General features: G+C 29.4%; 2 protein-coding genes across 3 annotated transcripts; one reads left to right on the top strand and one right to left on the bottom strand.

Moving 5' to 3' along the window:
- Positions 1 to 7,726: 7,726 nt before the first annotated feature.
- On the top strand, positions 7,727 to 9,321 carry TMO6 (TARGET OF MONOPTEROS 6). Its single transcript, XM_016331889.3, has 2 exons — positions 7,727 to 8,004; positions 8,171 to 9,321. Exons 1-2 carry the CDS (start codon positions 7,972 to 7,974, stop codon positions 9,053 to 9,055), a joined length of 918 nt encoding a protein of 305 aa, XP_016187375.1. The 5' UTR covers positions 7,727 to 7,971; the 3' UTR covers positions 9,056 to 9,321.
- Positions 9,322 to 15,615: 6,294 nt separating this feature from the next.
- Positions 15,616 to 23,008, bottom strand: RIP5 (ROP interactive partner 5). Of its 2 annotated transcripts, XM_016331892.3 has the most exons (5): positions 22,877 to 22,943; positions 21,451 to 21,513; positions 20,977 to 21,100; positions 17,834 to 18,008; positions 15,616 to 17,432 (listed from the first exon to the last, which is right to left on the bottom strand). In XM_016331892.3, exons 3-5 carry the CDS (start codon positions 21,000 to 21,002, stop codon positions 15,825 to 15,827), a joined length of 1,809 nt encoding a protein of 602 aa, XP_016187378.1. In that variant the 5' UTR covers positions 21,003 to 21,100; positions 21,451 to 21,513; positions 22,877 to 22,943; the 3' UTR covers positions 15,616 to 15,824. The 2 variants fall into 2 exon arrangements, with proteins under 2 accessions (XP_016187378.1, XP_016187377.1); XM_016331891.3 differs by lacking the exon at positions 21,451 to 21,513 and having other exon boundaries at positions 22,877 to 23,008.
- Between the last annotated feature and the right edge of the window lie 225 nt (positions 23,009 to 23,233).

Raw genomic sequence — 23,233 nt, 5'->3', positions numbered from 1 at the left:
TCTCTAAGAAAATACAATAACAATAATTCGTTCTTTTTTTTAGCAATATTTCTCTCTCACACTTTAATTATATATCTTTTTTTTATTTTATATATATATATATATATATATATATATATATTATATAATATTAAGTAAATACATATATGAATCATCTTTATTGAGCTAATTATATTAATATTAGAATTTTCTATTTACACTTTCTTATTTTATATTTATCCTTCTTAGTTATTTATTTTACAACACATTATCAGCACGAGACTCTGATTAAATTTTAGGAAAACTCCAGGTAACAAATTTTCATTATGTCGAAGCTCATTCATCTTGAATTTAATGCTCTTGATATATCTGAAAATAACTATTTATCATGGATACTAGATGCTAAAATCCATCTTGATTCAATGGATCTTGGAGATACCATTAAGGCTAAAAATAATGTATCCTAAAAGGATAAAGCCAAAGCCATGATTTTCCTTCGTCGTCATCTTGACGAAGGGTTGAAAAATGAATATCTCACATTAAAAGATCATGCAGATTTATGAAAAGACCTTAAAGAAAGGTATAATCATCAAAAGACGGCGACACTTCCTCAAGCCCGATATGAATGGACACACTTGCGTCTACAGAATTTTAAATCCATAAATGAATATAATTCAGCAATGTTTCGAATTACCTCAGGAATGAAATTATGTGAAAAAAAGATATTTGATAATGATATGTTAGAGAAAACTTTCTCAACCTTCCATGCCTCGAATGTGCTCCTGCAGCAGCAATATCGAGAAAAAAGGATTTAAAAAATATTTTGAGCTAATTTCTTGTCTTCTTGTTGCTGAACGCAACAATGAGTTGCTCTTAAGAAATCATGAAGCGCGCCCAACTGGCGCCGCCCCATTTCCTGAAACAAATGCGGCAAATCATAACCGTAGAAGAGGTAAATGGCAAGGTTTTAGTAACAAGAAAAATTATGGAAGGAAAAGGAATTATGTTCACAAGAAAAGATCTGACCAGAAGTGGAATAAAGAAAGAAACTCTGGGCAAAATAAATCAACAGAGGATAAGTGTTTCCGTTGTGGTGCAAAGGACCATTGGTCGCGTACCTGTCGTACCCTAAGGCACCTAGTCGATTTTTACCAAGCATCTGTGAAAAAGGATGACAAAGGAAAGGAGACAAATTTCGTTTCAAATGATGTTGTTGAAAATTCTACTATTCATTATGATGTATCTGATTTCTTTGAGGACCCTGAAGGAAATATTGGTCATTTGATCAATGATGGAATAGTTTAATATATGAAATTATTAAGTATTCATGTAAATAAATAATGTAAAGAACTTATTGTTAAGTTTTATTTTCTATGTATTTAAATTTCAAATATGATGTATATAAATAATGAATATTAATGTTTATGAATTTTGAAATCATTAAATGTGTCAATTTAATTGTGCATGTAGTACTACTCATCTTATTATTATTTGTCTTAAAAGAAAATGGCAATAATATATTATGAAGATGTATGCCTTGCGGATAGTGCAAGTTCACACACCATTCTTAAAAGTAATATATACTTTACCCATCTTGTGTCAAAAGAAGAATATGTTAATACTATTACTGGCTCAGGCAATGTGATAGAAGGATTCGGAAGAGTTATAATTTTGTTTCCTGGAGGAACAAAATTTATAATAAATAATGCACTATTATCTACTAAGTCCTTAAGGAACTTATTGAGTTTTAAAGATATTCGCCGAAATGGATACCATATTGAAACAATGAATGAGGGAAATCATGAGTACTTATGTATTACAACTCATGATTTAAATAAAAAAGTTATATTGAAAAAGTTACCTTCACTTTCATCTGAGTTATATTATACCAAAATTAGTGTAATTGAATCACATGTCATTGTAAACTAGAAGTTTACTAGCCCAAATGAATTCATAACTTGGCACGACTGATTGGGTCATCCAGGAACAACCATGATGCGGAGAATTATTGAAAATTGCCATAGACATCCACTAAAAAACCAGAAGATTCTTAAATCTAGTGAATTTTGTTGTACTGCATGTTCTCATGAAAAGTTGATTTTAAAGCCATCACCAGTAAAGATTGGATTTGAGTCTTCTGAATTCTTAGAAAGGATTCAAGGCAATATATGTGGACCTATTCATCCACCATGTGGATCTTTTAGATATTTCATGGTCCTAATAGACGCATCTTCGAGATGGTCACATGTGTGCTTATTGTCTTCTCGCAACCTGGTGTTTGCAAGATTACTTGCTCAAATTATTCGATTAAAAGTACAGTTTCCAGAAAATCCAATCAAAGCAATTCGTCTTGATAATGCCGGTGAATTTACTTCCCAAGCCTTTGATGCTTATTGTATGGCTAATGGAATAAGTGTTGAACATCCAGTAGCTCATGTTCACACACAAAATAGGTTGGCAGAATCACTTATTAAACGCCTTCAATTAATTGCTAGACCCTTACTTATGAGAACAAATCTCCAACTTTGGCTTGGGGCATACTATTTTACATGCCGCAGCACTTATTCGTTTGAGGCCAACAAGTTACTATTAGTTCTCTCCTATGCAATTAGCTTTTGGCCAGTAGCCAAATGTTTTCCATTAAGAATATTCGGATGTGCGATATATGTTTCCATTGCACCACCTAATCGCACCAAAATGGGACCCCAAGGAAAATTGGGGATATATGTTGGATATAATTCTCCCTCTATAGTGAGGTATCTTGAGATACAAACTGGGGATGTATTTAAATCCCGATTTGTGGATTGTCATTTTGATGAATCAAAAGTTCCAACATTAGGGGAAGAGAATAAGCTTTCTAAAAAGGAACTTAATTGGAATGCATCATCCTTAATGCATTTAGATCCTCGATCAAGGTAATGTGAACTAGAAGTTCAAAAGATTATACATTTGCAAAGAATAGCAAATGAATTGCCTAATACATTTTCCGACACAAAGAGGATAACCAAGTCTTATATACTAACGGTTCTAAAGACAAAAATCCTCGAAAGAGAAAATAGGTAAATACTATTCCTGTTGAAAAAGATATAATAGAGACACCTGCAATTGTCCAAAATTCTGATATAGTTTTAACGCCAGAAGATGTTCAGGTACGTGAAAATTGTGAAAATGACGAGATCTCGATAAATTATGTGTTTACAGGAGAGAAATGGGACCGAAATAAGATAATTGTCAATGAAATATTTGCATATAATGTGACATTAAATATCACGCATGAAAGTAAAGATCTTGAGCCAAGATCAGTCGAAGAATATCGACAAAGGAATTATTGACCAAAATGGGAAGAAGCTATGAAAGCTGAGTTAGACTCACTTGCAAAACGTGAAGTATTTGGACCTGTAATCCATACACCAGAAGATGTAAAATCCATTGGATACCGATGGGTATTTGTGAGAAAACGAAATGAAAAAAATGAAGTTGTACGCTACAAAGCTCGACTTGTAGCGCAAGGTTTTCACGATCCGGTATAGATTATGAAGAAACATATTCCCCCTGTAGTGGATGTAATAACATTACATTATTTGGTCAGTTTATCCGTATATCATAAATTACATATGCATTTAATAGATGTGGTAACAGCTTACTTATACGGCTCATTAGATTGTGATATCTATATGAAAGTCCCTGAAAGACTAAAGATATCTAAACCATCCAATGAATATTCGTAGGGGATATACTCAATCAAATTGCAAAGATCCCTATATGGTCTAAAGCAATCTGGACAAATGTGGTATAATCGTCTTATGAGTATCTGGCCAAAAATGGATTTAAGAATGATGATATCTGCCCATGTATTTTTATAAAAGAAATCTGTATCTGGATTCATTATAATTACTGTGTACGTTGATGATTTAAATATCATTCGAACTCCTGAAGAGATTCCAACAATTATAAAAACTCTAAAAGAATAGTTTGAGATGAAAGATCTTGGAAAGACTAAATTTTGTCTCAGCCTGCAAATCGAGCATATAAAAAATGGGATCTTTATTCATCAAACAACATACACAGAGAAGATCTTGAAAAGATTTTATATGGATAAGTCACATCCCTTGAGTACCCCAATGATCGTAAGGTCTTTGGATGTGGAAAATGATCAATTCCGTCCTAAAGAAGAAAATGAAGATATTTTTGGTCCTGAAGTACCATATCTTAGTGCCATTAGAGCGCTAATGTATATTGCTAATAATACACGACCTGATATATCATTTGCTGTGAATTTACTAGCAATGTATAGTTCCTCTCCAACCAGAAGACATTGGAATGGAATCAAACAAAATTTTCGATATCTTCATGGAATGGTTAATATGGGATTGTTTTATCCATATGAATCAAAGTCACAATTAGCTGGGTATGCAAATGCTAGATATTTGTCTGACCCACATAAAGGGAGATCTCAAACAGGATACATGTTCACATATGGTAGTACAACTATATCATGGAGGTCTACAAAACAGACGATTGTGGCAACATCCTCCAATCATGCTGAAATACTAGCGATACATGAAGCTAGTCGCGAGAGTTTTTGGCTCAGGAGCTTGATCCAATATATTCTGTTATCATGTGGACTGATTGATCATAAGATATAGCTCCAACTGTCCTGTTTGAAGATAATACAGCATGCATTGCTCAGCTTAAGGGTGGATACATCAAAGGTGATAGGACAAAGCATATTTCTCCCAAATTTTTCTTCACTCATGATCTTCAAAATCAATGGACAATTAATGTCTAACAAATCCGGTCAAGTGATAATCTGGCACATTTATTTACAAAGTCACTCCAAAAATCCTCTTTTGAAATATTAGTACATCAGATTGGGATGTGTCGATTTCGAGATATTAAATAACGTCGACAAGAGGGGGAGACTGTACTCTTTTTTCCTTGGTCAGGTTTTTTTCCATTGAATTTTTCTTGACAAGGATTTTAATGAGGCAGTCTCTATCATAAAAAATTTTGTACTCTTTTTTCTTTACTAAAGTTTTATTCATTGGATTTTTCTTTAGTAAAGTTTTAATGAGGCATAATATTAAATAGTCATCTAAAGAGGAGTGTTGTGATAATAACTGATGTGGTTGTCTATTTCCCATAAAGCTTAGTTTATCAAGAATGACCTAATTTAATGTAATTTGAAAAAGTGTCATAATGTACGCATATAAATAGAGGCTTAGGCCTCTGAAAAAAATACAACAATAATTCTCTCCCTTCCTTCGCAGAGCAATATTTCTTTCTCTCACTTTAATTATATATCTCTCTCACTTTATATATATATATATATATATATATATATATATATAAAAGTAAATACATATATAAATAATTTTTATTGAGCTAATTATATTAATATTATAATTTTTTATTTATATTTTTTTATTTTATATTTATCTTTCTTAGTTATTTATTTTACAACACATATAACATTATTGTTTTGAAAAAAGACATTTATTTTATTGCATATGGCCATATTCCAAGCAAAAAATAGTAACTAATATTACAAATTGATATGATTAATTGGGTGTAAGTTTAAATTTGAATTTGCATATCAATACCATCAAATAAAAGGGTTCTCTCTCTCTCTCTCTCTCTCTCTCTCTCTCTCTCTCTCTCTCTCTCTCTCTCTCTCTCTCTCTCTCTCTCTCTCTCTCTCTCAACTATTAGTACACAATTAAATATAAGTATTAGGTGACAACCTAATATTGATGTTTAGATTATGAATCAAATTTACAAATTGTGAAATAAATTCCCTCGTCCTTCTAGTATTAGGTGATGACCGAATCCCGAAACCCGAGACTACAATTTTCTTTTTATCAAAAATTAATATAAGTTGAATCACATCAAATTTATGTGATGACGCATTTTTTTTCTCTTGCGTGTATTAGTTTATCATATATTTACAACGTAAAATTTAGTGTCATCCATTTACGAAATTAAAAAAAAAAGTTATTGTAAATAATCATAATTTAAAAAAAAAAAAAAATCTAAATATTAAATTTTATTTTTTTCTAACTTTTAAATATTTTTACAAAAGTTTAAATTAATAAATAAATCATTTGTTAAATATAAATTTTTTTATTATTTACAAAAATATAATAATTATTAATTATTTTATTATATTTTTAAATAATTCAAAAATTATTTTTTTAATAGTATATTTAAAATTTTTTTATCAGCAACTAAATTTTGTAATACTAAATTAATAGCGAACGTTAATAGAACAATGCAAGTGTGATTTGGCCTTTTTCAACTATCTTCAGAGGATTTTTTACCCTTTCCATGTCTATTTTTAAAGAAAAAGTCGGAATTATGCATATGGGATCATTTATTAAGACTTGTAGTCAAACCCAACTTTAAAATAATTTCTTAGATTCTTTTGAATGTACAATTTTAGCTTGTAGCCTTCTTTTTTATTTATTTTTAATTATATTTTATCAAAAAAGATGAAATTTATAGTGTTTAAAGATTAAAAGAATAACATTTTTTAAATTAATTTATTAATTTATTTAAATATATATAAAAAATTTAAATTTTATTTTATAAATACTGATGAATAATAAATTTTTAAATAAAATTTAGAATTATGATTAATTAGTATTTGATATATTAGATTAAAAGATGTAGTAAAAATAGATTTTTTTTTGTATGCGAAGGTAAAAGAGAGAAATTAAAGTATAAAAAAAGAAAAAAATTAATACAATTATTTTTATATAAAATTAATAATTAATAATTATTAGATAATAATTTAATCAAATCTATCAAAATTTTTAATAATTTTCGAATATTAATTTTATATAAAAATAATTATAAATAAATTTTTAATACGAAAGAAAATAAAATAAAGAAAAAAAGGAGGTGGAAGTGTGGGGACTGAAAGGGGAAGGAATGAGTGTGGGGTCCACGAATAGTTGAATCCACGCGAGAATGTGGGTCCCACAGGAGTTGTCAGAGACTGAGACTAGTGTTTGTTGTATGAAACCGTTGCAGAATTCTGAAATCTGAATTGGGTGGGTGGTGCTCACTGCTGATTGCTGAAAGCAACAAACACACTCTCTCTCACTCTCACTCCATTTTCCCTTTCCTTCCTATTATTCCTTCTCTGCGTGCAAGCCATCTTCATCCACAAATTATTTCTATTTATTTTCATTTTACTTTTTATAATTCAAAATTTCAGTGAAGATTAATTTAAATTAAAAATACTCATCGGCAGACTGAGTGAAAAACAAAAATCCAAAATTAATTAATGAGTAATGTATATTTTGTCTAGAAAATTTATTAAAAATGTTTAAATTTTAATTTATTTTAATTTTGTCTTAAATTTTTTTATTCATATTAAATTTATCCATGACATATAAGTTTTTAAAAAATTTATAATCAATCCAGTAATAATATTTAATAATTGAAAAATAGTGACAGAATTGTATCTAGTTTATTTGTGTCGAAAATTGTTTATATAAAATTATTGTTGAGTTGTTCTTAAATTTCTTGAAAATTTAACTGTTAGAGGTACATTTAATACAAATAAAAAAATTTTGAACAAAATTAAAACAAATTAAAATTTATAAATATTTTTAAAATTTTTGACAAAATTAAAAAACATATATATACTTTAACATGAAATAATCAAATATTTATTATACAAAAAAAAAAAAAAAAATCTCCCTCCTCTTTCTCACTCTTGGGATTGGCATTTTCCTATGCCTCCTTGCTTTATTTACATATAAGAACACTTGAGATGTGCTTTCTATTATCTCCACTTTGCATGACTTCCTAGCTAAACCATCTCTTTACTTCTCTTCTCCAACCTCTACTCTTTCCCCTTTTTCTCTTCTTTTACTACTTCAAAAACACATACACCCAAAATTAAGAACACTCTCTATATCTCTAATTTCAATCCAGAGTTGTCTTATTAATTAGACTCCATAAGCTTTAAATTTTATATGGATGGATCCTTCTAGTGGACAACAGAACCAGCAGGTGAGTGATGAGACATATATGTACCATTTCATGTGTTCCAATCATCACATGTTTCTCTTGTTCTTATATTTATTAATTGTATAACAGAAACACTCGTGTTCCAGTAATTTTAGCCGTTGATCTTAATCATAAAACTCAGTAATTGATTTTTATTTGTTTGTTTCAGCAAATGGGAAATAATAATAACAATCAGTCACTAGAAAGCATGATGTTGGGTTGCACAAAACAAGAACAACAACAACAAGAGAAGAAGCCAAGGCCACAACCAGAACAAGCATTGAAATGTCCAAGATGTGATTCAACAAACACAAAGTTCTGTTACTACAACAACTACAGTCTCTCACAGCCAAGGTACTTCTGCAAATCTTGCAGAAGGTACTGGACAAAAGGAGGAACATTGAGGAATGTTCCAGTAGGTGGAGGCTGCAGAAAGAACAAAAGATCATGTTCTTCTTCATCAAAGAGAGCTCAAGATCAATTACCCTTTAACCCAGATCATAACCCTCTCATGAATTCTCTCCCTCCATTGTCATATGACTCTGAATTCACACTTGCATTGGCTAGGCTCCAAAAACAAACAGGTGGTGTGCATCTTGGTCTTGATGACCACCATGATCTCTCAATGTTGGTGAACCACACTAACACTAACACCAACACCACAACACAACAACAACAACAAGGATTCTTGGATGCACTTAGGAGCAATGGATTCAACAGCAACACCATGCATAGTGATTTGTACTATGGTGGAAATGGGGACATGGGTGAGGTTTATAATGAGATTATGCTTCCTTATGAGCAAGAAATGAGTGTTGAAACAACTCAAGCAGTTACTGTCACAACCACAAAGCAAGAACTCTGCAATGTTAGTTATAATTGCAATAGTAATAACAATAATAATAATAAGGTTTTGTGGGGTTTTCCATGGCAGATCAATGGAGATACAAACATGCTTGGAGATATTGATTTATCAAGAGCAAGTTGGAATGGTAATGGTCCTCTCACTACTCCATTATCTTGGCATGGACTTCTCAATACTCCCCTAATGTAGAACAACAACAATGGAGTTTAATTAATTAATTGCTACCCTTTAATTTCTTCTTTAAAGTATCAATTAGTGTTAAGAGTGTTGGGTTGATTAATAGGAATTTGATTCACTTGAATCACCTTTTTTTTTTTTTTCCTTCTTTCTAGGTTTTATTTATTTCTTGTTTGTTTCTAATATTTTTTTAAGCAAATGTCAAAACTTTTGTGTTATTATCTTTCTTTTTTTTTTAATTGGTGAATAGACTAATGAAATTCTAGATTTGTATGCCATGCTTAATGGAGTTTAATTATTTGCTTATTAAATGATAAATTCCTCTCATGTTTGAGCAAAATATCAAAGTAAAAGTCTTATAAGATTTTCATCCTTAAGAGTGTTGAATTGAATCATGTTAATAATATTAATATGATTCATTTTGTCTCCCCCTTCTCTTTAGTTTTCCTAAGCAATTTGTCAAAAATTGTGTGCTATTTTTTTTTCATTGATGAATAGAGAGATGAAATTTGAGGTTTGTATGGTAGTAATTGGTAACCAAGTCAATGAAGTTGGAGAGAAGTAGATGAAGCATCATTTCCTAATTTTGACAGATGGAGAGAGAGAGAGAGATTTGAGGGAATGAGAGTGATGTTTCATGGTTTTTTATTTTTAAATTATGTGCAGCCCTGAAACAACTCTCTGAATTCTGAACACCTAGAATCAAATTTTCAGGTTCATAGATTAGTTATGGTTTCAAGATATTCTGCCACCATTGATTGCATCTTATATTCTTTCATTCATCAGGTAGATTCTTGGAACATGTTTTGTACTTTAGTTTTGTTACTGACTAGTTATATACCATACTGAAAATGTATTATTAAATTCAACTATAAAATTCTAGGTAAGAATTTTAGTGTTAATTGAATTTAATTTTGATATATGGTATTGTAAAATATTTTATACAGTTGTACAGTTATATTTTTTATTTGAATAACGAGATAATACTTAATTTGGTCTCTGAACTTGCATACAAACCACAATTTAGTTCCTAAAGTTTTAATTGCCTTTATTTAGTCCTCAAATTTTGTGAACATAACTCATTTAGTCGTTGAAACAATTTTCAACGTACAAACGTTAACGGAACACTGTCGTGAACAGCCGGATGCAACACTAAACCTTGTAAAATGATGTTGTTTTAGTTTTGACACTCAAATAACCTAAAAACAACATCGTAAGTAGTGTTTATTAAAATTTTACCTAACAAAATAAGTGATATGATACCGTTTTTGAGCTATTTAAATTCCAAAACCAAAATTACATCATTTTACAAGTTTTAACGCGACATCTGATAGTCTATAACAACGCTCCATTAACGTTTTTATACTAAAAATCGTCTCAGGGGCTAATATGAAGCACATTTATAAACTTTGGGGACTAAATAGAGGCAATTGAAACCTCAGAAACTAAATTGAAACTCGCGTATAAGTTCAAATTGAGTATTAACTCTTTGAATAACTATTCATACAGTATATATAAAAAATAGTTATCTTTATTGATATGATATTACGTAATTATTTACACATATAAAATTACTTTACACTCGTATTATATCAAAATGCGGCAACTTCGGCAAGGATTTTTGTCACTTGGCAGACCAAAATCCGAGTTAAGATTTGGGCGTGATGGAATCTGTTTCAGTAATCAGTCTCAAAATTATTTTATTTGAAATAAAATAATGTGCATCCATTACCATTAATCAATGTACCATGAGCTACTACATACATTTGTTACATCATTGTTTGAATATTTTATAACTATATATGGACATTGATTCTTGGCGCCTTATAAAAAAATTTGATTAACGTGTACATTTTTCTACATTAGAAAACAACACTGCGTAAACACGTTGAGTAGAGAAATAAATATTATTCTTTACCATAAATTAACATTCTGCCTAACTTAATTGTATGTTAACTTTTATTATTAATTAGAACTGAATTGCTTTTTCTTAGTTAATTTTAAAATTTTGCACATTACTTGATCATAATTTAATTCCATTTTTGTAATAATAATAACAATTTAAATTTTATACTTTATCAATTTAAAAGAATTTTACATAATGAGTAAAGTATGTTTTTGTCCCCAATGTTTGGAGTAAGTCCTAAAGTTGTCTCTAACATTTCAATCATCCTATTTAAATTCCTAACGTTTCAAAATTGACTCAATGTTGTCTGCCGTTAAGGATCCGTTAACAGAATTGACGGCGGGACAAAATTGAGACGCTTTTAAAACGTTAGGGACTTAAATAGAACGAAAACGTTGGGGACAAAAATGATACATAGAAATAAATTTTAATTTTATCCTTCAATAATATAATTTTTTACTATACATAGTATTCAATTATTTTTTAATCACATTTAAGTAAATTATACGTAATCATATTACTTTTATTTTAAATAAATTAATTTTTTTATAATTTTACTCTTAAAAATTTTTAGTTATCATGAAATGTTTGTAGAATGACTAGTATATAAACTTGCAGAAAAAAAAAATAATATATATACAATAAAATATAAATTATACCTTTTGTCTCTAATGTATCAAAATTCTTTAAAATTATAAAAAAAATAAATTTATTTAAAATGAAAGTAATGTGATTAAGTGTAATTTATTTAGACGTAATTAAAAAATAATTGAATACTATGTATAGTAAAAAATTAATATTATTGAAAGATAAAAATTTAATTTTATGTATCGTTTTTGTCCCTAACGTTTTCGTCCTATTTAAGTCCCTAAAGTTTTAAAATCGTCTCAATTTTGTTCCGTCGTCAATTCTGTTAACGGATTCCTAATGACCAGGACAACATTGAGTCAATTTTGAAATGTTAGGGACTTAAATAGGACGATTGAAACGTTAAAGACAACTTTAGAACTTATCACAAACGTTAAGTACAAAAATAATAATTTACTCTTACATAATTAATTAATCGTATATTATTATATTAATAAAAATAACTAATTTTTAAGTACACTATTTAAATACATAAATTTAATTAAAATGATCTTTGTGGTCTCAAAAGTAAGTAGAAATAATATGAACAAAAAGAATTCGATGAAGTCAGAAAAAGAGAATTTGGTTTGTTACGGTGTCACTATTGGAGAATTACTTTTTGGTTTCTACGGTATAAAAGAAAAAAGAAAAAAAAACGTTATAAAACAGTATCGTTTGATTTACATATATATTAGGATAAATATTATTTTAGTTCTTAATTAATTTGATTAATTTTTAATTTGGTCTCTAATATTTTAATTATTATATTTAGCTTCAAAAAAGTTTTATACAACTAATTTTAATTTTAAAAAATTTTAAATAATTTAATATTGTCTCACGGTTAAATTTGACACAAATAATTCATATATTAAAAAGTCAATAACATTTGATTTTAGTTTGTAAATAAAATCGATACACCAACGATTATTAATGTAAACATTTTTTTTTAATTTTAAAGTGTTGATAATTAATTATTACGATTTAGAATTTTGTACAAAAAAATTCGAAAAGAAAAAATGTTATAAAAAATTTTTGATAATTTTTTTTTAATATACAAAAAAATATAATATAACAACTAATAGCGTTGTAATAATCACTCTATTAATTATTCGTGTCAAATTTAATAATATAATAATTATAAATTCATTTAAATTTTTTTAAAACAAAAATAAAATATCTAAAATATTAAAAATTAAATTAAAATATGATTTAAATATTCAAAATTAAAATAGAATTTTATCCTACATATTATTTATCATTAAATGGGATAGAATTTGAATCTCATTTAAATTGAATTCAGCTCTAATCTAATGATAATTATAACGCAAATCAAGGTGATATTTTCATTGTGTATGTATGCATATAAAAACAAAAATAAAGCAGCTGTATAGCATTGGAAGAAGAAGTCATTTTCTTGCACCTAGTTGAGAGATATCATATGATTACATTTTTGTCCTCCTTGATATAGTGCCATAAGGATAGACATTGTTGAACATTGATAGGTGGAGATGGGCCATAGGTTGATATTTTAATTACATGATTATGACAAATAAAGATGTAATTTAAATTAAACAAACTATATATTATCCATCAAGTATATATATAGTTTATATTGACCGTCGCAATCACCTCAAAGCGCAACCGAATAATGGACCCACTTTGGTTGATGAGGCTTCAAATGAGAACGAAAATGGAGTAAGTGTTGATGGTCAAAGTCTTCAGCTACCACTATCTCTTTGTTTATTTAGCTCACATGCACATGCCAATATGCCATATAATTAAAGGGCTTTTAGACTTTATCATTACCATTAAGATGATATTACTAACTCTTATTACGAGTTTAACTTAATAAATTATGGCTATTTTTGGAGAAAGTCACTCAGATAAAAATACTTAAAAATTTTTTTAAAATAATTTTTAATAATTAAAATTTAATACATATAATCAATTAAATCGTATTATTTTTGTCAAACTTAGATTATACAAATTGATTTAGTCAAAAAATCGGTAAACCAAACTTTGAATTTATTAAATTAATATTTTTTTATAGCAAATAACTATAATAACTCTATTATAGAAAATGACTAAAATATTTTTATTATATATATATATAAATATATATTTTTTTTTATTTTAATTTTAAGAACCTTAAATCCTAACTCTATAATGGTACAGAGATAAGAGAAAGGTTAGGATGTACATTTCTCAAAATAATAATAATAATAATAAAAGTATTTTAATTATTTTTTATAAAAAAAATATTAATTTAAATCGGTTTAAGATGTAATTTATTTATTTTTTGGCTAAATCAATTTATCTGTTCTAATTTTGATAAAAATAACACAATTTAGTCAATTATATGTATTAAATTTTAATTAATAAAAAATATCTTTAAAAAAAGACATTTTAAACGTCTTTATCTAAATAGTTCCTATTTCTATATGATAAAATATATATTTTACATTTTTCATAATTCAAATTTAAAATTATAGAGTTCAACTAAAGAATCAATTACTTTTCAGCATATATCTAAAATCTTAACCCTAATCTTTACAAAAATTGAGAATTAAAAAGATAATTTTATAATAAAAAATTAACAAATATTAATTAATTAAAAATTAATTCTCTATATTTATTCATTAAATATATACTCATTATTATATCAGCAATAACATAGTTAACGGTTATAATTATATATATTTTTCATAAGAAAAATTTTTAGAGACAATAAATTGTAGTATTTTTTTTGTCATCATTTGATCAGTATAAATATTAAATTATTTTCAATAAATAAATTTTATTAATTTATGTGTGTAAACTATATTGATTTATGTGTGCTAAACCTAAACTCAAATGACATAATCTTCTCATACTCATCTAGAGGTTGCAGATTCGAGTCTCTTTATTTTTGAAAAAAAAATGTGCTAAACTCTAATAAATATAGATGTAAATTACATATTTTTTGTATGCAAAATATTTATAAATATAAATATAAATTATTACTGATAAAAAATAATAATATCTGCTAATTATGTAGCATTGCTCACTTCATAATAGCATAAACATATTTTTTCATGAATACTGAATATATACTTTTATACGACAATTGATTCTGGACCAATTTTATTTAATCTTCATATAACAAGTTCCATTTTGGGTATATAGTGCATATTTTGGGTCAAATAAATTGCGTGAATTGAGAAGATAATAAAAAGCATAGTGGTTACCATAAAAATTGGAATGAAACGCGTGAGTATTTTGTGAAGCATGACGTTCAAGTGCAGAAAATACCAAGTTTCTTATCAGTCAGTTATCACAGTCTTCAATGCTTATATATTACACATGTTCTATGCAAGACATGTTTTGAGGTTGAGCATTTTCACTTTTCAGTAGCCACAAATTACATTAATATTTTCAAGACTAACCCAAATGCTTGAAATTTAAAAGAGGTGATGAAAATGGTTGAAGAAATAAATTTAAAATATAAGGATTTATATTAAAAATAGATTATAAATAAATTATTTTATGTTTAATTTTTTTCTCATAAAATTATTTATTGTAAAATAAAAATGATAAAAAAAAAATTATTAAAAGAAAAGTTTTTTTTTTTATAATTTTAAACAATGTTTAAATCTTATCATATATTATGTTTATAATAAGACTACTGACCGTTGATCATCTTGTAAATGATCTTTTTGAATTATTTTTTATCTTTCATCACTTATTTATCTTGTATCTAGGCCCTAATATAAATCATACTTGTGTTTAACCTTAAGACAATTCTAATTATAATTAGGTGAAAACTCAGGTGAAGTCGACTTCACGACTTCACCTGAAGTTGATATCTAAGAACCGTTAAATGATTTGACTGATTTGACTAAATTTTCATCCAACGACTCTCAGGTATCAACTTCATGTGAAGTCGACTTCACCTGAGTTTCCACCTTATAATTATAGTTAGTCAACTTACCAAGATGAGATGTTTAACCCTAATTCAATCCACACATAATGAGTAAGTTTGAAAATAATGCATGAGATATAGAAAGATCATACTACATAATAATGATCTTCATTCATTCAAAAACTAAACTAAATTTGCAAATTCAGTTCACAAACACTGAGACTCAGACCCAGGTAGCATTTACAGTGCAGTTCAAAGCAGAGGGTAGTTAACAAACAAAAAGAAATTAAAAAAAAAAAAAACACAAGACATTACAATAATATATTCATGACTACAACACAAGATAATTATTTCTGAGGCTTCTTCCATAACACACCAATCTTCTTAAGCATGTTGCCATTTTTCTTTCTGTTGTAGTCATCATCATCATCCATCATGTGTTCACCAAATGGTGACCGTTTATAGTTGTTGCTGTCCAAAGAAACAGTTCTCTCTGTGATCTTACCATTGTTTCCGGCCGAAAGCATAGCCGCCGCAGCCTCTGCTGCCTTCCTCCATTGATCAGACTGCACCTTCAGCCTCCTCAGCTCTGCTTCCATTTCCGAGCTGGCCGCCTGCGCTGCTTCCAGCTGCTCGGCCACCCTCGCAGCCTTCCGGTTGCTCCTATCCGCCTCCTCCATCACAATCCCAAGTTTCGCGAGTGCCTCGCGCTCTGCAGCCTTAGCCGCCTCGACTTCTGCTGCAGCCTCCTCTTTACTAACTTTGCCACCATCTGACAAGCTCTTGTTGATTTCCGATTTCAGCGATTCGTTCTCTTCGGATATGCTTTGCAGTGTTGTCTCCTTGTCCATCAAATCAGCCTTCAATTCGGCCACACATTCATTGAGTTTGTTAAGTTCTTGTTTAAGCTTGTTCTCCTTTTTGGATGCAATGCTCTCATCAAGCTTTGAACTCAAATTCTCATTTTCCTCCACAATACCTTGCAATTCAGTTTCCTTGTCCATCAAGTTAGCTTTCAACTCTTCGATTTCAACTTTCTTCGCTTTCAATTCAGCTTCTAACTCGCATGCCTTCTTGTTGGATTCAGATTTTATCTGTTCCATCAACTCATAGGCATTCCTAAGCTGCACCGTGCTTCGAATCTGTTCTTCTTGGTAATTAGTTTCGGCAGTTTCTACAGCAGATCTTAGTCGCGCAACCTCGGCCTTCAAAGCATGAGTTTCGCCTTCGATCGGAGTAGGATCCTCGCTCTCTTTCAATCCTTCAATCAGAGAATTTCCAGAATGATTGCTCGCAAGTTCCTCGAGTGAGTTGATTCTTGCTCTAGACTCGTCTAACTCTAAAGCAATGGAGTTGTAGCCATCAACGGCCTTCGCAGCATCGGTCCTTAGCTGATCTACAGTTCTATTAGCTTCCTCAAGTTGCAACAAAGTCTCATTGACCATAGCTTGGGCCTGAGCTTCAGATTGTTTGCAGTTCCTTAATTGATTTTTCATTTCCTCCACAAGAGAGAGAGTTTCTGACAAGTTCTGCTTCAAGCTCAATAGCTCTGTATCCGCCGATTCGATGTGTTGGATTTGTTGAGTCTCACAATTAGCTGTCAGTCCAAGCTGAGCCTTGAGATGCTGCATTTCATTCATTGCAGAGGCAAGTGCAGCAGAGTCAACTGAAAGCCGGTTTCTAGAAGCCTCGAGTTCGCATTCGTGCTCTTCTATGGTTTTTTCAAGCTCAGAATCATGAAGTTCTTTAGTAGCTGAGAGCTCTAGAATTTGCTTCTGCGAATTCTCGAGTTTCGCTGATAGGACTAACAGTTGATCCTTGACATCCTCGGCCTCTTGCTTAGCTTGCTTCTTGCTCGATTCGGACAGAATAAGCTGGTCCCTTACCACCCTCAGATCCTCTTGAAGTTGAGAAACTTGTGATTCCAATTCGGATATCTTGCTCGGGCGCTTCCTCTGAGGAAACAAGGAATTATAATGGTTTAGAACTATAAAAAATTTTGATGACTACAAAACACAGGATGCTTTAAAGATTCAACATGTAAATGTATGAAAAAAACAAGGTGAAAACTCAGGTGCAGTCAACTTCACATGAAGTTGATAGCCGAGAGCTGTTAGATGATTTGACCGATTTAACTAAATTTTCATCTAATGGCTTTTAGTTATCAACTTCACGTGAAATCGATTGCACTTGAGTTTCCACAAAAAAACAATGATAATTTCATAATATAGAAATCAAGAAACAGATTCATTGAAAACAGAAAACGCTGAAAATAAAAACGAACCAAATGCATCCTAAATCTTCAATGAAAAAGGAAGTTATCCCAAATAATTATGTTACTTGTGAAACAAGTTACCTCTGGAACAGGGCTTCTCGGCGATCTGCGGTCGGCGATCTTAGGGCTTCTTTCCTTTGACATTTTATTAGCTTGGCTCAACGAAGATACAGCGTCTGTGTCTAGACCGGTAGGCCTTAGTTGGCGCATCGCACGCGGCGAAACCTTATGAGGAACTTCAGAGGATCCGCCATTTCTGAAATCAAAACAAAGAGAGGTGTTGATCATGTACACATTGTTGAATCCAAATCCCAGAAGACAAAAATGCAGGTGCAAAAACAAGTATGTATTAGGGCCGTTTGGGAAGCTTCAAAAGCTTTTTTTTTTTTGAGTTTTTTGACTTATGAAAAGTAGTAGTATTAATGTCTGGTGCAACTTTTAAAATTAAATTGCAACTTTCTAAGAAACTATTTAAGTACTTATGAAGAAGTTAAAAAAAAGAGAAAAGGACAAATAGGTCCCTAACCTTTTGTCGCACGGACATTTTCGTCTCTGACCATTGAAAAATACTTTTAAGTCCCTGACATTTCACAAAATTTGGACAGATCAGTCCCTCCGTCTAAATGCCTCCGTCAAGGACTGATCCGTCCAAATGCCTTCATCAGGGACTGGTCCGTCCAAGTTTTGTGAAGGTCAAGGACTTAAAAGTATTTTTCAATGGTCAGAGACGAAAATGTCCGTGGGGCAAAAGGTCAGAGACCTATTTGTCCTTTTCTCTAAAAAAAATGACTTCTCTCATAATAAATTTTTTTTTATCACATTTCTTTTAAAATAAGTACTTTTAGAACTAAAAAACTAAACACAAAATAACTTATTTATAAGCTACTTTTAATATAAGTATTTATTGTTTAAGCTATTTTTTCAAAAGAAACTTAATTAAGTTGTCTACCCAAACTCAGCCTTAATGCTGCTACCTAAGAAACACTGTAACCTTTTTTTTGGGTGGATAGAACTACTTCAATTAGTCACAATAAAGTGTTGCTAATGTAGCTAGGTGTAAATGTCATCAACTTCATTAAATTCATTTTGAAAATGTAGTCTTCCAAGTTCCAAGAGCTATTTAAAGAACATTTTATGATTATGATAAGTTTCAAACTATATTAATCCTCCCTCCATTTCATAAGTGTCTCTTTTTAGTTTTGCACATGTATTAAGATAATCATTAAAATTTTATTGAAAAATATAAAAAATATCTCTAGTATTATTTTTCTCTCCATTAATTCTTTAGCCTTCTATGTTACTCTTTCTATTTAATAATGAAGGGCATAATAGGTAAAAATGACTTCTTGAAATTATAAGAGGACACTTAATTTGCAAACAAAAAATAAAAATGCAAAGAGACACTTAATATGAAATGAAGGGAGCAAAATTTAATTTTGGTTGTAACATTCAATCATATTCTTACTTTTAAATAATTTTTTAAATAGTAAGTTTAAAAATTAGTTATTTTTGCTATGCAACAATATCCAATTAGTTATCTACATAGAGAGGAAGGAAGAAAAAGAAAAGAAAAGAAATGGAATAGATTTTTTTTTTTAATATGTTTGGATGAAAATAAAATGAAAAGGAAGGAAATAATATATAATATTATGAAAAAATAATTTTATCCTTATATATTTTAAAATATGTTGAAAAATAAGAGGATAATATTAGAATATTAACAGTAAGTACATTTTTCTCCTATTTTACATCCAATGTTGGAGAGAAAAAAATTTAATGAGTCACACCTATTTTTTTACAATATTCATTTTTTTTTTTTACTTTTTCATTCAACCAAATAATATAAAATAGCTATTTTCCTTCCAATTTCTTTTCTGTTCTTTTTCTTCCTCCCATTTTCTCATCAAACAAACACCTTAGTGTTAATGAAGGAGATCTTCCTCCTTAGTAGGCCGTAACGAAAATGAATCCTCTCAATTTTTTTTTTCAATTGAAGGAATAAAGTGTCATATCTCATCTCTAACCCTTCAATGCTTTCTCTCGCATAGTTTTTTTTTTGTTTCATTTATAAAATTAGTGGTGAAAAATTATACCTTACCATTTCATGTGAGAAAAAAATTGAGAGGATCTATTCCAAGTCTTAACTACTATTGTGGTCCAAATTGTGTCTTCCCTAGAATAATTCGTTTTTAGTTTTATTTTTTTAAAAAAGGAACACATGAAAATGCAATTATAGTGGTGTGGGGTAATGAAGCCTAATTGAACGAAAAAGGATATAGGGATACCTAATTACTCATTAATCTAAGGAGACAAATAAGCTTAGCCATCATTATCAATCTATTTTCTTAAGTAATCACTAATCACTAGTCGATCTAAACAGCTAGACAGATAAAATTTATTCTGTCTTAGAAGATAATGGTATTCAAGCTTAGTTTTCACGTCAACTATTTTTTTTTTTTTTTATTATTTGAATCTATGATATAATTCAATTTTGTTAAAAATAAACATATAGAGAAATTACAATATTTAAGAATAATAATCTTGCATTCTCTCACCTTAAATTAAATGTTGGAAAAAACTTCAGATAAAAATAAACGACTTATTTTGTTAAACAAAATTTATCAAAAAGGGAACTCACAACTAACTTTAAGAAAATTAAGAACAAGTATTTATTTATTAGTAGAAGGCCCAATAAAAAACATTTTCGGCACTAACTGCTATTACTAACCACATGAAGGGTTATATAAAAGCTTATATTTATCCAAAATATATGAAGCTAAACAATTCCATGGAGCTGATTAAAATTCGGTTTAATTATTCTGTTGGTCTTTATAGTTTTATCAAATTTATAATTAGGTCTTTATTTTTTTTTATTTCAATTGGGTTTCTATATTTTTAATTTTGTAATTAGATCCTTCCTAGTATAAAAAAATGTTAGAGTTAGCTAAATATTTCTCTGCAAATTAAAGATATCTACAATTAAAAACCTAATTAAATCTTTGATCACATATTTTTTGAGAGAGATATTCAATTAATTTTAACAATTTTAACATGAAAAAGACGTAATTATAAAATTAAAAGCAGTATAAAAACTCAATTGAAAAGAAAAAAAGTATAAGGATCTAATTACAAATAAGACCTATAGAAAAATTAAACCTTGAAATTCCATTTGGATTAGGGCTAACGGTTATAAAAGCAAGCGTTATAAATCATTTCAAGATTACCTTGTCTTAGGGTTAGGGGTCTGCATGGCTTCCTTCCCTGCCCTTGCAATTTTGTATCCACCAAAAAGAGAAATGGGTTCACAATTTGGGCCTCACTGTTTCAATGCTCTCAGACCCACAAGGACTAAAAAAAATGAGACAAGAGAATCCAATGTGAATGTTGATGAAGTTATGGGAAAATAAATGTGTTCATGCAATATGAGATGCACTACTTATCATATCAACCATTTACCCCTTAAGACATAAATGCACAAGATTCTTCATTACTATGGTTTTCACATTTCAGTGATTCAGTCCCTAAAAGTACCCCACCCTTCAAAAATGTTTCACTATAAAGATATTAGGTTATGGGTACCACTATTATATAGGATGACAAAATAAATAAAAAAGTGAAGTAGATTTTTATGAATATGTCAAACTCAAACCACATATGTCCACAAAATTAAGGGGAAAAAAAAATGTTCTACTTTTTACCAAATGCTATGATAAGGTCTTTCAGGCTCCAACATCCCAGTTATGATCAAGAGGGACCTACAACTAAACCAACATAGAAGGAGGAGGAAATTACTAAAGTACCCCCCATGTAAGACCATGAAAATTTTCAATTTTATCCATGTGTAATGGGTATTTTGTAAAATCACAATTGAAATGAAAATTTCAATATCCTCCAATATTGCCGTGAAAGAAGGGAATAGCCAATTGTAGTTGGTATGAAAAAATATATTTTATTACCTATAAAACTCTCAAACTTAGATTCTGTCTGCCAAACAAGAAAGCCAATTGATCAAATTGGCTCCAACTCTTTGACATTTTTCACATCATTATTGTTTCAAATTTCAATGTTGCATTTTAAAAACAATAAACCATTAAAAAAAAGTTTTTTTTTTTTTCTAATACAACATGCTATGTTACTCAAGAGGGAAAAGTGGGAAAAACGCCAAAAATTAGAAGAACAAGGGATTTTCATAGGGAACAAAAACAAGAGGAATCAGATCCATACATAGAAACATTATTTAACTCTGCCACAAAAGTATATATATGGATAATATATAGAAACATTTTAGTTAATTAATTAATTAACCTTGGAAAAACAAATAGTAGAAAAATGGGAACACACCCCATATTTTGAGATTAAAAAGTGGAAAGAAGGAATGCACTATTTAGAGAAATATTATTTATTGAAGCATAAAAAAAGAGAGGAAGAAGCTCACAAACAAAGGGACAAATAAAGTACATTATAGAATCCACTTTTCTTTTTAATATATTCTCTGTGCTGCTTTTCTTTACACACATGAAAGCTACAAAACCTTGCAGCTCCTGAACTACATTATCAAGCAGAAAAACCGCATTTTCTTTTCTTTTGCCATAATAAATAAATATAAAATAAACTATATAAACCGGTGCTCCAATTATTTTAACCGGGAGTACCGGTGCACCAATACTCCGCGGTACCCTTGAAATGTTTCCTAAACTAAACTATATATCAGTTAGAAGCAAAGACACTTTTGGAAAAAAAAAAAAAAAAGAAAAGCAAAAAGAGAGCTTTAAAAGAAAAGAAGTTTCTTTTTTTTTTCTTTTACTCTCCTTAAAGTAAAATAGTTTTTACACGGAAATTTTTTGAGAAAAAAATTAAAAAAAAAAAGTAATTTTGCAAGGAAATGTGGACACCCTAAAATAGTAAAAATATAAGTGGCAGAGACCCACTTTTTAATATGAAGTTTTGAGATCTTGTGAGGTAAGAATGTAATGTATGTGCATTGACTTGAACTATATTCAACCCCATTTGGCTATTTGCTTACATTTTATATATGAATGCAAAGTTTAAAGAGAAAATGTAAATGCAAAACAAGTTGAAAGCATAGAAAGTGAAGAAGAAGCTTGGAGAGTTGTGTATGCTGACCTTTGTTTTGTTCCTGATAGAGCGTGAAAAGGAGAAGCCAAGAAGAAAGGAGAGAAAGAGAGAGAGTAAGAGAGTGACAAAGAAAGGAAGCTAAGAAGAGTGAGAGGGTTGTAAGTTGTAACTTTGAAAGGGTTGTCGTTTCATCCAACAGCGATTAAATTGGTTTGAAGTGTGACTTTGCGTCCGCATCTATCATATTCATACTCTTCAGATAAAATATGGGAAAGTTTTCAAGTATACCGGTGTATGGATGTTTTAATGATTTTTAATAGTTGATTTTAATTATAAAGTATATCGGTGTTTTAGTAATTTTTAACTGTTGATCTTAATTATATATATTATATATTTTTTATAATT

This window comes from Arachis ipaensis, chromosome B3, assembly GCF_059453495.1.
Source record: "Arachis ipaensis isolate K30076 ecotype BB chromosome B3, ASM5945349v1, whole genome shotgun sequence".
Taxonomy (NCBI): domain Eukaryota; kingdom Viridiplantae; phylum Streptophyta; class Magnoliopsida; order Fabales; family Fabaceae; genus Arachis; species Arachis ipaensis.
The sequence above is the reverse complement of the archived record's forward strand: the minus strand, read 5'-3'. Positions and strand labels throughout refer to the sequence as shown.

Coding starts and splice junctions, on each gene's coding strand:
- TMO6 (XM_016331889.3), top strand. CDS start 7,972: ATGGATCCTTCTAGTGGACAACAGAACCAGCAG. Junction 8,005..8,170: donor GTGGACAACAGAACCAGCAG/GTGAGTGATGAG, acceptor TGTTTGTTTCAG/CAAATGGGAAATAATAATAA.
- RIP5 (XM_016331891.3), bottom strand. CDS start 21,002: ATGCAGACCCCTAACCCTAAGACAAG. Junction 18,009..20,976: donor ACCCCTAACCCTAAGACAAG/GTAATCTTGAAA, acceptor TTTTGATTTCAG/AAATGGCGGATCCTCTGAAG. Junction 17,433..17,833: donor CGAGAAGCCCTGTTCCAGAG/GTAACTTGTTTC, acceptor TTGTTTCCTCAG/AGGAAGCGCCCGAGCAAGAT.